Below are 16,611 nucleotides of genomic sequence, written 5' to 3'. Positions count from 1 at the left end.
ATGCATAAGTGTGAGGCCCCGGGGAAGGACATGGGGTAATTTTTATCAATCATCACCATTCCAAACAGGCAAAGTGAAGTTGTGGGTAGAAGCTAGTTATCTTTAGTGACCAATCTTGATTCAGACCCTTCTTACAAATTTATGTACATAATTCAGAATTAATTTTAATTTTAAATGTTTTTAACACCGAAGGACCATGGGCAAATTTGTATGGGCACTGTCCCCACCCACCAACAGAAATGAAACATGTCTCATTTAATAGATCTTGGCAAACTGATGATTTTTTACTATGACGAGAATCGCCCTATGTATGGGGTTTTTTTCTGTCCCTAAGCAGTTATGTTTTCATGGCGGTGTTCCGGTTTGAAGGGTGAGACATGGCAGTGCAATTACTGGGTATTGTGGCATAAGATCTTTACGTCACATGGTCGGTAACGCGTATTACGTGATAACCATGAGTTGTTACATCCGTCTATAGGCTGCGGTGACTGTTTACCATCACGCAGTCCCGCATGCTTGTTTATCAATCAACTAGTATAATAAAAAAACAAAAACTTTCAATGAAATGAGCAAAAAATATGTAAAAACAAAACACGGTTTTCCAAGAAAACCCCATACATATGGCGATCCTCGTCATAGTAAAAAATCATCAGGTTGCTAAGATCTATTAAATGAGACATGTTTCATTTCTGTTGGTGGGTGGGGACATTTCTGCCCATGGTCCTTTTGTTAATAAGATTAAATAAGGTGTGTTTAGCAGGAGAAATGTCTTGTTTTGTCAGAAAATCAAAGCGCTAGAATTCACAGAGCACATTTATACTCTGTATCTTTAGGTATTTAAATAAAAGTAAACAAATAATATGTACATTTTCGGGTAGTTATAACATTAATTGGTTAACCAACCAAATACAAAACTGCCTGGATCAGTCACTGAACGACCCGACTTTAACCTACATTATTTGTTCATGTAATGTTTTCATCTACCTTCAACTGGCTTAAGGAGCCATTTGAGGGTAGATTTTGATTACTTTTATTTAAATACCTAAATATGCAGACTATACGTAACAATTTTTTGTTTTTTACAAGTTCAGATTTTTTGATTAAGCATGTGGACAAGAACATATAATATTATTATACATTAGTTCTTAAAGTAAACTTGTTACTCAGGAGTTGGACAGATGCAATCCAATATGAACAAAGAAAATTTTGAAATTGAGTTTCAATTGATGACAGACAGTCATGATTATAATGTCATTTTTGTATTTGAGCTTGTATTTGTAGAAATTATAGAACACCCTTCTTATAACCCATGTGTTCTAGTTTAAATAAAAATAAAAACAATTATTGAAATATTTAAGATGGTATATATTGTTATGGTGTCATTTATATGGAGCATACGGAATACGAATATAAGCTTACATAGAAAAACTATTATCTTAATAGCTTTAAATATTAACAAAACACTTTTTTTGTTACTTTCTCATAGCATAGGTACAGCTTAAAACAGGCAGTTTGCAAAGCACGCAAAAAGGCAAAATATATCATCAGCTGATTCGCAAACAATTAATAAGCTTAAAATTAACATAGCGTCGTCGACCGTCCCGACTAACTGTACTCCATTTCAACTCGCATGACCAACCGGCGATCACTAAAAATTCTAACAAAATATCAGTTAGTCAGTTATTTACCTTTTAAATTCCCATCGATTCTCCAGAAGCACAGCGAGCGCCTTACCTAGGTGTCATCTAGCGAAAACGAAAGTACCAGCGCTTGAGAAAAGCAAAAAAATGCGTCCAAAAGACTGCAACACAACACGCACTCCTACCGGGTGCAACCACAGTCACTAGAATCGATTTAACGCCGCGCACAGTTACAGATACCTATAATCTCGTCTCAATTCACTATAAACATTTATATCAAACATGAATACGTAGTAAACAGTTATCCGTTACTAGTTAATTGGCTTTAAACGTCGGCTGATGAGAAAATCTAACCGGACAGACCCACTACAGCGCAAGCAGTGACAGAAGGAGACGAATGGATTGAACGAGAACGTTGAGAGCGGTGAATGGAGAGAACGAAATTGCACAGATAAATTTTAAGGGGTTGGGTATGAACGGAACTGACCGTTAAAATAACGAAGAGTGCCTGTCGTTAATAAATAGAAGATTATTTATTGACATATTCATTATTTCATCGAATGAGAACAATTTAGAGCAATGCGCAGAATCATATAGAGAATTAGACCATCATTTCATTTTACAAAGTCATTCAACACACATGGCAATCCCAACGAGACCACATCAAAATATTATTCATAGCAACACCAGTAATTGTCAAGCTGAAATTGTTTTTAATATTGTGGTTCTGTAGAAAAATATACTGTATTTGTAAATTGTAATTATCATTATTATATGTGTTGCGAATCTATGAACGCACTAACACATTTCACTCATGTCTGTTAAAATATTGTTTGAGGAGTAGGTATAGGCAGTACAGCCTACACACTACAGGTACAGACCAAACCTACGAACGCGATCGAAGGATATTCAAACGCTATATATAAAAATAAATCATTTCTACCTATCTGTAGGTATAAAACTGAGCGTTCGTTTGACCTTCCGTGAACCATCTACACTGAGGGCCTGCCGCGAACACCAAAGTTCGCAAATTGAATCCTCTGAATTCGGCGATATTTTAGAATATGATATGACCAACGAATGCTAGCAAAGGCCCTTCGTTCGCGTTCGTTGCCTTGATCCTTATGCAGTGTTAGATCATATTCATTAATTAATTAATGACATGAGTTTTGGTGTATGGTTCCGGCAAACATGTATGTATGGTATGCGTAATCTTACTCGCCAGTAAAAAGATACTGATTAACGTTCATTTTTCTCTTAATAAAATAATAAGAATTAAATAAATCATTTACAAAGTTCCTACTAAGGTTTTTGTTCGTTTACTGCGGTACCCAACTAATCAAATTTACACGTCACTCGGGAAAGTGGTGTCATTGTCAAACCAAGTGAAGTTGAAGTGTCAAACGAACGCAGGCTCGGCAGGCTACAGTGCAAGCGTGGTGTTAATATTCCTGCAATATTAATTTATTTACTTAGAATTCTCACCCGAATCATATTTTTTATTAACAAGTCGCTATCGCGCGACCATTGCAAATCTAGTTACTTTAAAGTCTTTGGCTGAATCAAAAGGGCCTAAGCCAAGATGAGCAGCGAAGATGTGAAACTATTCACCAGGGAGGAGCTGAAATCCCGAAACACTCGTGAAGATGCAGTCATGATCATCCATAACGGTGTCTATGATGTCACGCATTTCCTTGATGAGGTGGGTGAATGAACTTTTAAGTTATTTTTTTTACTCATAGGCGTGCGAAATCATCAATATGCATATTCTAGAACTTGTTTGGTCGTGCTTAGAAAAAAAAACTGTCATTATGTGTAATTTCAGGACAAAGTCCATTTCAATAACTCTTGTTACTTGCAAGTGCTCAGTTCAGTATATTGGGGTCTTATCTTATCAGTATTGTTTTACTTTGGTATAATTGGATACTTAAACAACCTTAGTTTTGTATATGCAACTGCTCTAGACGCTTATACTTATAAATTATAAAACATATTTTTATCAGGTTTTTTTCTTCAAATTAGTATGCACAAATATTAAATTTTTGTTTGGCATAATTAAATCTCATTTGCATTAATAATCCTTTCAGTAACCTTTTTACCCGACAGTGTGATGCAAAGGAGAGTAATGTGTTTATTCACCAAAGGGACTTTTGGTATTACTATTACCACACATATGATTTAATTTTAATTTCGAATTTTGGAGCAATGAAGGCAGATTTTAAGGATATTAATGATAGACTTTTATGTCACGAACATTGCAACATATGATATAAAGTAAGATGAATGACTTGAACTTTTTAAAGTGTTTTTGTCATTAGTATAATTTATGTTGTAATATGTGACGTCCCACGGTCAAAGGTACCTTATGGCGGGTATGGAGTTATGCATACCCCAGTAATCTACAATAAATAACCTATCGATAACACAAAAGATCAACCTTCTAGGTTGCGTAGTTACAGAGATATGATTTTTTGAAAATAATGTTGTGAAATTAGCAACTTTACGATAGAGAAGTTTTAAGTTTAGCCGCCTAAAAAACTATGTTCCTGAAGTAAGTTACATAGTTGACTACAAATAATAATACCTTATATATCTGAGATTAAAAAAATATTGCGACTTGTTCTGTAATGCAAATAGAAACTTTTGATATCGACTGATTTATGTGTATACTAACCAATCTCTTGAAAATAAAGTTTTATTTCATTTTCACGATTGATTGCAATGAGCTCTCAAGATTTAAATTTTATCTATTAGAAAACGACACTGACAGACAGTTTAAGCAAAAAACAATACCGATTTAGAGGTGAAAATGTATTTTCTGACTTTTTCATATAAAATCACAAAATTGAATATTTTTACTTTTAATGTGACACACAATCAATTTTTCTGAGCACATATGAAAGAAATTCTGTCATTCAAATGAAATAAATCCTAAAACCCCAACTAAATACTATATTTAACCCCTTATGCCACTTTAAACTTACATAACAATAACAGTATTTGCTCCATACATTTACGAAAAGGTACCTTATGGAAATAAATCTAATAATACATCACTACAACATATCAATCATATTATAGTTTATCTTTTATGAATAGAAAATATTAATTTACATTAAACTGCCCCCAATTTAATTAGTTCTTCGTCATAATAATCTTAAAAAAGACCAATAATTTGTATGTAATGAAAAGGTACCTTGTGGTCAAGTTACATGATGAGGCATGATGATGATGGAACAGTTAGGATAAACTAATAATATTTTAGGGTTAAGATGGTATAAATCGTCTATTTCTTATCAATAATATATTTCGGTTGCTATTGAAGATAAGCGGCATTGAGGTTCAATGACCTCAGATATTCCATAAGGTAATGCGTCGGGTATTGGCATTTTTCAGCAAACCAATGGCTGATTTACTGCAAGCGACCAAACCAAATGAAGATTATTCTAGTTAAGAAAGACTTGACGAGAGTAACTTTGGTATAATAGCAGTCTACTTGGATTTGTGATGTCGGTCTATGTACGGTTATAATATTTGCGAGGCGCCCCAACCAGAACTGAAATTATCAAATTAGTTTTGCAGAATGCTAATACAGTTCTCTACCAAACTTCTTTTCCCGTATTGACTAGTTTTTTTGGGAATTTTCAATCTTTTTTCCATAAGGTACCTTTTCTACTAAACTCTGAGACGACATTACTAGGCTTATAACTAACTTATAACAAAAATAAAAACAGGTAAACAAACGTTACGCATTAAGGTTTCAGATCACACAATAAAAAAAAATTGAGCATTTTTTCACCTCTTTACAAAACATTTAATATCTCCGAAACTAGAAACCCTCATAAGGTACCTTTTGCCGTGGAACGTCACATATAACGAAAAACAAAACATAAAAACTTGCAACTGTTCTATGACACACTGTTATATCCAAATCCCAGAAAGGGGTATTATCAGGTCACATTATAAAAAAATTTGAAAAAAAAATACATTTTTTTTAACCTATGTATACCTCTCACATCCAATGATGGACTTTATGACAGTTCCGTTAAGTCTCATTTGCTTAAGCAATAAAAAAATAAGTGAAGAAATATGTTTCACCATATTTATATTATTTAAATCTAACGCATCTGAATAAATTAACATGCAAACTTTCAAAAAAATGTGTACAATTTTTTTACATGACAGCTACTGTCTTAGGTTTTTAACCCTCAATAACTTATTAATATTTTTACCCGTGTCTTATATTTACCCCACCTGATCCTATCAGAGCGGCCATATGTTCACAAATATCTAAACGCCTCTATTATCAAAGTGTGAGTGTGTTAAGATATTTTTGAGCACCTACGCCACTCTGATATATCTGATGGCAACTGTACAATTTCTAGCAACGAATACTGGTACCAGACATAGAATGCTATTTGAATGTTCATGTACAAAATCACGTTATCGTATTAAAATGTTAACAGATTGTATGGCGGCGGTAGCCTGACTCTGTGTTTTTAGGGTTCCGTACCCAAAAGGTAAAACGGGACCCTATTACTAAGACTTCGCTGTCCGTCCGTCCGTCCGTCCGTCCGTTTGTCTGTCACCAGGCTGTATCTCACGAACCGTGACAGCTAGACAGTTGAAATTTTCACAGATGATGTATTTCTGTTGCCGCTATAACAACAAATACTAAAAACAGAATAAAATAAAGATTGTAATGGGGCTCCCATACAACAAACGTGATTTTTGACCAAAGTTAAGCAACGTCGGGCGTGGTCAGTACTTGGATGGGTGACCGTTTTTTTTTTGCATTTTTTTCCGTTTTTTTTTTTATTATGGTACGCAACCCTTCGTGCGCGAGTCCGACTCGCACTTGCCCGGTTTTTTATTTTATTTTTGATACTTTAGTGTTGCGAGATATGTCACAACAGAACCCCTAGTGTAAATTTCATTGGATAGCATAAAGAGCGTTCTCGTTTGCATTATGTCTAATTTTGTATGGGATATGGAACAGCGCGACAAGCGGGCCGTATCGGTAACTCAAAATCCCATACAAAATGACACTTAACGCAAAAGCGTACATCACGTCACGCCATCGAATGAAATTAACACTAGGGGCACAGAAAATATGACATCGTTAACTGTTCGTCAAAAAGTCGAAGGCCACCACACGGCCTTCATCTCGTTGACTCGTTGACGTTACACCATGTATATTGTTATAAAAAAGTAGGTTAAATAGGTAAACATCATTGATTCAAAAATAAAATATACTACATTACATATGTGTTTGTTTTCCTGTATTACGGTTTTCCCTAACGGAGAAGTTACATATGTAGGTAACTTTAAAACAGACGATGTCAGAGGGAAAACTGTGTTTGAATAAGTTTAATTTTTTTGTATATTTCCTTAAAGTTAATAAATAATCTGTTATAATTTCGCTATGTTTGTAAGCAGAAAAACCGGCCAAGTGCGAGTCGGAATCGCGCACGAAGGGTTCCGTATAATTACGCAAAAAACGAACTTAAATATTTTTTTTACCTGTTTTTAGTATTTGTTGTTATAGCGACAACAGAAATACATCATCTGTGAAAATTTCTTATCTATCACGGTTCTTGAGATATAGGTATAGCGTGGTGTCAGACAGACAGAGGTCCCGTTTTTACCCTTTAGGTACGGAACGCTAAAAAAGAAAAACATAAATCCAAATTTAGTACCTCCTATTGGCATTTTGAAAAATTTGAAATCGGTATTGCATACTGTCAGAGCATATAATATGCATTGTAAAAATTACATCAACATTCTATCCATGGCACGTGCATCTAAATTCGTATTTATTACAAAGTTAACACGCACACTAAATATAACGTCATACACTCATACATTCGCATAAACGTATCTATATTAAACTTTAATTCATTGTGTTAAGGTACACCTTAACACAATGAATGGCAATGGCAATGGCAATGGCTAGGTAGGCCTTTAAATTTTGTTCAATACATAGGTACTGTCAATTATTGAACCTTAAAATAAAGACGTAAGGGCCACGGATGATTGGTTATGTTAAGAGCACAGAACCGGTGGAGCACTCCTGACTTCGGCCAAACTCGGCTCCGTTCGGCTCAGCATTGTTCCGAGCAATTATTAGGGTTGACACAACTTGACGTCCCTTTACGCGCACGACTACAGATAAGATAATGACTTGAATTTTGACAACCCTAAATAGCCGAAAGGGATAGTGCCATAAGTTAAAAAGGGATATCATGATTCGACCCTGAATCGCTGTCAAACTTCGGTTTTGTAGGAAGTGTCCTTTCTGTACGGTAGTACTATTACTTATTCTGTGACAGAACTCAAAATCCCATACCAAATTAGACTTAACGCAAACGCTATCGAATGAAATTTACACTAGGGATACAGAATTGAGTTTAACTCTAATCTAAGCTAAATATAAATATAGCTAGACGTATAATAGCTATCAATGCGCCGACATTCCTTCGCTGACGGCGAAATGAAATTCCGAGACTCCGTGCTCGCTTTGTGAGATGAGGATATCTGTGAATAGAATCAGGCGTTACTTTGCGGAAATCCATACTAATTAAAACCAAAATATTATTTTGCTAATCCGCGAAAAGAAGCTCGAAGAAGAAGTTTCTTTTCGCGGATTAGCAAAATAATATTTTGGTTTTAATGAGGATATCTGTGTCTGTTGGGTTACAGATCACTTGCCTTGTATTCCCATTTGTCGCCGTCGCCATACATGAGGCGGGGACAGATGGTAATATACACTAAAGGGCTACTGGCCGCGTAGCCAATTTGCCAATATCGTAGTCATCTCTGTCTATCTCTCTTCCATATTAGTGCGACAGTGACAGTTGCGTTTCTTTCGCTACGGAGCGTAAACAATTGCACGTTGGCTACGCACTCTGCTGTAGCCCCGATGCAGTGGACTTTGTCTGGTGACAAAAATATAAACGAATGTTTAATCTAGGTTATTTTGATGGTATAAAAAATTTAAACAGACTTAAATAATTAAAAATTCAAAAAATATCTAACGAAAGGGCATAGCTAATTGTTTGGTAATTAGGGCCACCCCACACTAGCGTCTCCCGAGCGTCGGCGTTTGTTTAGTCAACTCATTGCGACGTCATTTTCCATAGCGCTGACTAGATATCGACGCTCAAAACACGCTAGTGTTGGGTGGACCTAATATACATCACATTGCGTGAAAATTTATATTTTCTATAATGTTAATATGGAAACTACATTTGTATGGAGAACTGGTCGTCCCCTTTCGTCTTAATGCGATTTAAATACAGGACACGGTCTCAAACGGTGTCTTTAGTTGGTATTTAGTCTATGTGTTGTGTGGTCTATCTATTCTATTATGTAGAGGTCTTGACCTATTTTAAAGATCCTTAGCGAGGTCACAATAAAACACAATACTTAAATAAATATTTGGGGACAATCTTACACAGATCAACCTAGCCCCAATAGTATTTTATACTCGTACAATTGTGATATAATAGAGAGTTTTTCAGTCGAGTACCGTGTTTAGGCAACGAAACTTGCTGAGTTGCCTAAGTATGGTACGAGATTGAAAAGCTTGATTATATCACTATTGTATTGGTCAATTTCATTATAGTTGACTAAACTGTATCGATATGAATATTATAGTTAAGTTGGGAGCCCATACATTAAAAATACCCAATTGCAGTTTGGTACAAGAAATCTTAATACAAGAATTACAGTCGACAAGTAGAAAAACTAAGTAAAGCTTGTGCTAATGGGTGATGATATACATTAGAGATGCCACGAATATTGGGCAACTATTCGTATTCGGCCTATTCGGCCACTTTTCTGAGTATTCGGTTATTGGCCGAATGTTGAATATTATTAGGCCGAATACCGAATATCTGTTGCACCTACCAAAAAAGAAAAAAATACATTTGATACATACATCTAATTACATTTTATGATTTTATTAATTCTATTCAACAAAAAATATATCTTGGCAAACGTTGTGCTTTCATGCTTCGTTTGCAAACAGTTTTCATTATAATTGTGACTTAATGTGTTTGTATAACATGCCGAATATTCGACGCTTCGGCCGAAAGAGGGGCAGAATATTCGGTATTCGACCAAAACCACTATTCGGGGCAACTCTAATATACATACTTATTTATGCCATCTGTTTTGGATATCAAACTAAGGGGCACGTTTTTTTCTTAGACTGTACCTCTCTATTACAATTAATTCTCTTTGGTCTAAAGTCTATTTATACACGTTATCGGAGGTCATTCACCCGTGCAATCTTAGCTTTATTAACGTTGTAATAACACGTTCTAATATTTAAATAAATAGCATTTTAATCGTATTATAAGACTCACACGAGTCTACCGTTAAAACGCGTCCATTACAATTTAAGCCACGCTCTCATTTTAAAACGATTGCTTAAATTACATGACACGTGGCATGAACGTTTACGTAACATATATCTATGTCTGATACTAGTTTTCGTTGCCAATAATAGTTTTACTAAGACAATGCTTTATTTTCTTAGTTAGAGTAAGTAGTTTTGTATGTAAAGCGCCAAATAATTTAGTTTACAATACAGTCAACATAGGGATGTTAAATCTACCTACCTACCAACCTACTGGTAAATGGTGTGTAAACCGTGCATGCGCGGCCGCGTGCATTTGTCAAATCGAGACGCACTTTAATACATTAAATATAAACTTATATATTTATATTATAAACTCTTTATTGTTAGAAATTAAATTAAACATTAAAAACAACTTACATAACAACCCTTTAACGGTCTAGATTACAAAAAAATTACACGACGTTCAAGGCACATCGTCTATTTAAAGTCCTAAACATTACGTATGCATATCAATAAAATACAAAGATATAATCTTAGTTTGAATTGATATTTGCAGTTAGATGTATTTTATAACTTTTGATGTGTTTCTCTTGGTTGTATGGAAACGTCCATGTTGACATGTAAAAGTGCCCTTGTTACCTATTTGCTGAATAAATGTTGATGTTTGATTGATGATGATGTTGATGTTATAGGGTGGTCAATTTTGTCGTATAATATCTAAAAGTAGGTACGTACGTGTTTCCCCCACCACCAACTTAGCACATAGCCAATAAAGGGCCACGGACACGCGTCTTTTGAGCGTCGGCGTTTAGTCAGCGCTATGGAAAATGGCGTCGCTGCGCAGTTGCGCCAACGTTGCGTCGAGTAGTAGCCTTAGAGTTGACTAGACACTGATGCTCGAGAGACGCTAGTGTGGGGTGACCCAAAGGGTTAAGTTAAAGGATAATTTCTAGTGAACCTTAAGTTGACAAATTAATTTTACTTAAAACTTCTTTTTTTTTGTCAGCACCCGGGAGGAGAGGAAGTGCTGCTGGAGCAGGCGGGCAAGGACGCCACGGAGCCCTTCGAGGATGTCAGCCACAGCTCGGACGCCAGGTGAACTATTTATTTACCCCCCTTATTCATAAAACTTAGCAATCTCATTTAAACGCATAGTAAAAAGAAACATTTCTTACTTCGAATTTTGGAGAATATTCTAGAGTAAAGTAGACACATTTTACGGTACTTATTCCGTATCCCACGTTTGTAAGGAACTGTAAAAAAACTCTTAGGGCGTCCGCTAGTTCGCGCGGCTGCACGGAGCGGGTGAGCGGGTTAACGAAAATAGTATGGGCGTTGCTATTAACTGGCGCAGACGCGTACGACGTACTTTACCTACACAATAGGGTATTTTCCTACTAGTCAAATCAGTTACTTTTTTAGAACTGTCAAAACGATTTGCTAATATGGAATTTATATGAAACATTACATCGTGACGTCACAGTCAACTCACCTACTTTTTATATTTCTATCCGATTTATTAAATAGAACTTGTGTTTAAAAATAACTCCCATCTGTTTTTTTTTCTAATAAATATCTCGTGCTTTATTTCATGCATGGTGTAAAATAATTTATTTTAAATACAGTATAATAGCATATAGCACCTGCTCCGTGCACCCGCCCACGCGACGCGGACGCCCTTATACATTATTTTCCGGTACTCGAACTTCCGGTACTTCCGGTATCTCAATACCAAATCTAAATCGATTTAGTGTTATACGAGTATGTATTACAATATTACTTTCGTATTATAATATAAGTAGGGATAATTACAAACAAAATGCAAACGCAATTAAGCTATTGTTAGACCCATTAGCATAATCATGTTTACCCGATTACTAAATGCACCATTGTTGACACAGTTAACTGACTATTCATTCGGGAATCGTATCACAAAGGCATAAGGTTTACTTTAGGACCCTTGGGTCATTTGAGTAGGTATATTGCTGTATACTGTTAGTACGTTTTAATGTATAATCGTGTCGATGAAATAAATGGTCTCATATACTCTATTACAAAAAATAAGAAAGTGCTTTTTTTTTACACGTTTAATAATTGTTTGTTGATCAAAAGAAAGTGTGTGTGTGTGTGTGTGTGAAAGAAGGCGTTTTCTGGCAGCGCTTTTCGTAGTTGTAGTTGCGTAGCTTTAGTAGCTTTGCAACATTGTAAATCTCCCTTTTGAATGAATCTTTATTTTCAGGCAACCATATTGGCCCATAGATGAATACCTTAAAACTAGCATATATATTGCCCTTTTGTCCCCAGAGCCCTAATGAAGAAATACAAGATCGGCGAGCTGGTCGAGGCGGACCGCACGCAGACGAAGGGCGCGTATGCGCCGCAGTGGAGCAACGACCAACCGCAGGAGCAGGGCAAGTGCGTCATCGCGTAGTTTATACCCTTAATACTCTAACATGAAAACACTACCTTCCGTACCCTAAAGACACTGTACCTTCCGTATTAGAGCCACCCACACTAGCGTTTCCCGAGCGTCGGCGTCACTGTGGCTGCTGCTCGACGCAACGTCGGCGCAACTGCGCAGCGACGCCATTTTCCATAGCGCTGACTAGACGCCGACGCTCGGGAGACGCTAGTGTGCCTACTGCCTAATTAAAGACTCGAGTTTACAATATTCTTACCCCCGGAGTTACACACAATGTTTTTCATCACATTTGCGAAGAAAAGTTGTAACCTAAATAATTCTTAAGGAGGGAGTCTTTTTTTTGTCATAATCCATAACTCCCGCGGGAACAATATAGACCTTTGTCCTTCAGTACACCTGCATGAAATAAGGTATTTTTCGAGCAAGTGTGATGAAAATATATTTATTCAATCATGTTTTACAAACCGCTAATACATAGGTACCTATAGATAGAAAAATCTATCAAATTTCGTACGATCGCCCTATATAGGGCGTTACGTCACCCCCTCCCCGTGTTTAGATTTAGGTCACTGACCCCCATCTAACCCCAGTACCTATCCGTACAAGTGAATACACATAGTAAGCCTAGTTGGTGAACTTGGCTTTCTTTGTTTATATTGTCGGTAACATACAAAAAGTAATCGATGAGTTCGATCAATTTTAATCAAAAATAAATTTAAGGTTATATCATTATATGCACACTGACATCGCGATTAACGATGTCTAAAGCAAAATATTCGCTGGTTTTAAAGATTTGGGAACATAAACAGAAACTATATTTTGTTTAAGTAGATCCTTATACGATTTGAATGTTTAAAGTTCTTTTGGCGTATTCATAGTTTTATTGCACTGCTGGTTTCAAACATACACATTCTAGCTTCCATTGCAATACTTAATGCACTTTACACAGATTCATGCAATAAGCATACTTATTACTTATTTTTAGTAAACGATTGCTCATTTTACTGTACTTATTCCAAAAAACTGTGATCAATATAGATCTGTTTTGCGCGGCTTTCTATAATGTCCGAATAAATGTTTACATATATTTAGTAGATGTTTATATATTTGGTGATAGATGCTTAAAAGTAGATATAGGGGTATACATACAGTAGATGACGGCCAGGACATGTCGAATGTTTTTTCTGCTTTCGATATCAATGGGCGTCAAATTGTGTGTCTTGGTAGAATATTAGCACAAATCAAATAATGTATTTTGTCCGCTTGTACAGTCACTAGAGTGCTCTTATGAATGTGTTCTGCCAACAATCATCATCATCTCGAATTTTAATGTTATAAACGGCTATTCACACTGCACCACATGTTATCAGAACTTTACTTTACCAACTTGATCGTTTTTACAACTTTAGTACCGAGTGTTTTCGGTTTTATGTTAAATGTCAAATATTAATATGGCACATGGGACCAAAGGCGTTCGAACACTAATATAGTCAGAAATGATTGCCAAATGAGAACATTTATACTGAGCAATCGATACGCCTCCTACTAACATATTATAAAACTATTCATTTACTTTTGGATGTTAAAAAATAAAAGTTTAAGGTACCTACTCAATATCTACTGAATATAACATTTGATTTTCACTTTGTTATATACCTAGGTTTGCTCATTTTAAATTAATATGACTAGATTAAATGTGTGTTAAAATTAACAATTAGTTTAAAGGTTAAGACTCAATAACTGTCAAGTTGGTGGTAAAGTGGTCAAATCATATCTTGAATATACATTTTTGACAGTTTTAGGCAAATATAGCCGCTGCTTTTTTATTCAGAGCACAACAAAGATATATTTTAGTAAACTATAATAATGTCATTATCATGTCTATGTCACAAAATGTAATCATAGTGAGTAAAATTTTGGTGCTTTGTTTTTAATTATTTATATAGTTTTAAAAGAGTTTTTCTTGTTTAAATATAATATATACAAAAATAGAAAAATATTGTAAACGTTATAATAAACTGTGTAATCATTTACTGAGTTTAAATCCGCACCCAAGCTAAGGTACCTTTTTTATATAAAACTTGCATTTTTTTTAATTTGATAAATAATAGGCTTCGATAGGAACCGATCGTGTTTCTTATTTTCGGAAATATAATCATACGCACATGTTTTTGATCTTTTGCCTGTAATAATTTGTTAGCTTTTTCCTAGAAAGTTGCTCAAAAGTATTTCTTTTTCTAATTGTTTTTAATTTAGCTTGTTATTTTAAATTTACTAGTTTTAGTTATCTTGTATGTTTGAAATTAGCATTTTTATTTATGTTTTGCTACATAAACCATTACCGTCAAATGTGTCAACTTTGCCCCCCACTGGGTAATTGTGCTCCAACATCAGTTTTTATATATGAAAACTGTATCACAACCTCACTTAACCTTTACAACATGTAATTATTGATAGTCTTCTTTAAATCGGCATACATTTATAAAAACCTACCTACCATAGTATAATAATTAATATAATTCACATTAAATTTTGTATTCTGGAGCAAAGTAGGCACATTTTAGGGTACGTCATCGTTGACACAAGTAACTCGAACAGGAGACAGTTATATGTTAAAATGGGATGGTAATAACTACTTATATTACCTTTTCATTCTAACAGAAAGCTGCCTCTTGCTTTTTTAGTATTGCAAACAAGATTGAGTACTTACTGGCGTTTTGAGCTAGCTTAACACAATTTTTTTTTACTTACACAAATATTACTAACTCTATGGGTTTTGAGATAACGCTACCTAATGCCACCTACAACTACGCCTTTCAATATAGAGTGTAGACAGTGTAACCAAAAACGTCATATCACGTCGACGCTAAAGTAAGGAATAAACACAAAGAATTTCGTACATTCACGCGCCATGAAGGCGTCAGGGCTTACTAGAGGCTATACGGCTGCCCAGAGGCTTAATATTAACACATTCACTGCCAGCGCATGCTACGAGCGTAGCCGATAACACGGAAAAATCGTATGCAGCGAATAGTCCCTACGTACAGAGAACACGCCTAGCGGGTCGCTGGTGATTCTACTTGCTCGAATTTCATACAAACTTTCTTGTTAACTCACTACTATTCTGTAGGGTGTCTTCACTTGAATACGTAATGTTTGGGTAGTATATATATTTCTTACTGCGCCAAAGTAACAAAATACTAGAAATTGATTAATATTTTTAAGAAAAAAGCCTTTGAAAATTAGTAAAATTTTGCCCCATTGCTTGTTTGTGTGAGTGATGCTTATAGTATAGGTGTAATTCTAACATGGCGACTTCTTTGACAAGCAATGATTTTTTCTCAAAAATGGACGGCAAAGTCGACTTTGCCGTTTAAAAAATACGTCGCGAAGCGCGTAGTTTATGGTCAGTCAAAAATTAAAAAGTTAAAAACATTGCAGTCTCGATTTTGGGACTGCAATGTTGCATACAAATTCCATTATTTGTCGAGTTCCAAACTTTTTAAAAGTTGAAATGGCCATATCAAATGAAGGCACAGGCCCATTAAACAGCCAAACAGATGATTAGTACCGCGACTATTTAGCTGTCTCAAATAGGTTGGCGTATTTTCGGCAGAAAAATACACTTCTATTTTTTTATTAAAAAAATAAAAAGGCGGCAAAGCTAATTTTTTCAATTGTTTCTACTTTTTTCTGTGAAAATATATACGTAAGAACGTTGCTTTTGTAAAATATTTCTATGATATTTATATTTCTTGCACCATTTTTGAGAAAAGCACTATATATGACTCGGCTGGAAGGCTACTTGCTGGCTTCGGATTCAATTAAACGGACTCCCAAGGTCGTCCGTTTAAAACGAATCCTCAGCCTGCAAGTAGCTACTTCCGAACCTCGACAATAATGTACTATTAATTTATCAAAGGTGTAACAGATGGTATTTTAAAACCGGAACACAGGTTACCTGTGTAGTTTGTTTTATCTTCACTCAATAGAGGGAGATAAATTTAATGCACAAAGCATGTTATGAGTATACTCATTTAAGAGTCTCCTTTTTCTGATATAATTTCATTCCCAGATGTAATATGACTTATATTATATATTAAAATACATTTATATAACTATACATTTAATAGAATTAAAGGTCAGTCCAAACAATCATTCGCATAACGGTCGTCCACCGA

At 35.3% G+C, this 16,611-nt stretch overlaps 2 protein-coding genes across 3 annotated transcripts in view; one reads left to right on the top strand and one right to left on the bottom strand.

Moving 5' to 3' along the window:
- The window catches only part of LOC134804346 (serine/arginine repetitive matrix protein 1), a 55,505-nt gene extending 53,502 nt beyond the window's left edge, over nucleotides 1–2,003 (bottom strand). The window contains exon 1 of one of the 2 annotated variants that reach the window (XM_063777356.1): nucleotides 1,689–2,003. The gene's annotated coding sequence lies outside the window, so the exon portion shown is untranslated. The remainder of the gene's footprint in view (nucleotides 1–1,688) is intronic. The other variant, XM_063777355.1, reaches the window with a different exon arrangement.
- Nucleotides 2,004–3,044: 1,041 nt separating this feature from the next.
- LOC134804381 (cytochrome b5) overlaps nucleotides 3,045–16,611 on the top strand; it is a 26,426-nt gene continuing 12,859 nt past the window's right edge. Inside the window, exons 1-3 of the mRNA XM_063777418.1 lie at nucleotides 3,045–3,342; nucleotides 11,015–11,103; nucleotides 12,313–12,423. Of these exons, the coding sequence (XP_063633488.1) occupies nucleotides 3,223–3,342; nucleotides 11,015–11,103; nucleotides 12,313–12,423 (320 nt within the window). The 5' untranslated portion in view covers nucleotides 3,045–3,222. The remainder of the gene's footprint in view (nucleotides 3,343–11,014; nucleotides 11,104–12,312; nucleotides 12,424–16,611) is intronic.

The sequence above is a fragment of the Cydia splendana genome, chromosome Z (assembly GCF_910591565.1).
Source record: "Cydia splendana chromosome Z, ilCydSple1.2, whole genome shotgun sequence".
Lineage (NCBI taxonomy): Eukaryota > Metazoa > Arthropoda > Insecta > Lepidoptera > Tortricidae > Cydia > Cydia splendana.
Note: the sequence above shows the minus strand (reverse complement) of the source record. Positions and strands in the feature narration are given on the sequence as shown.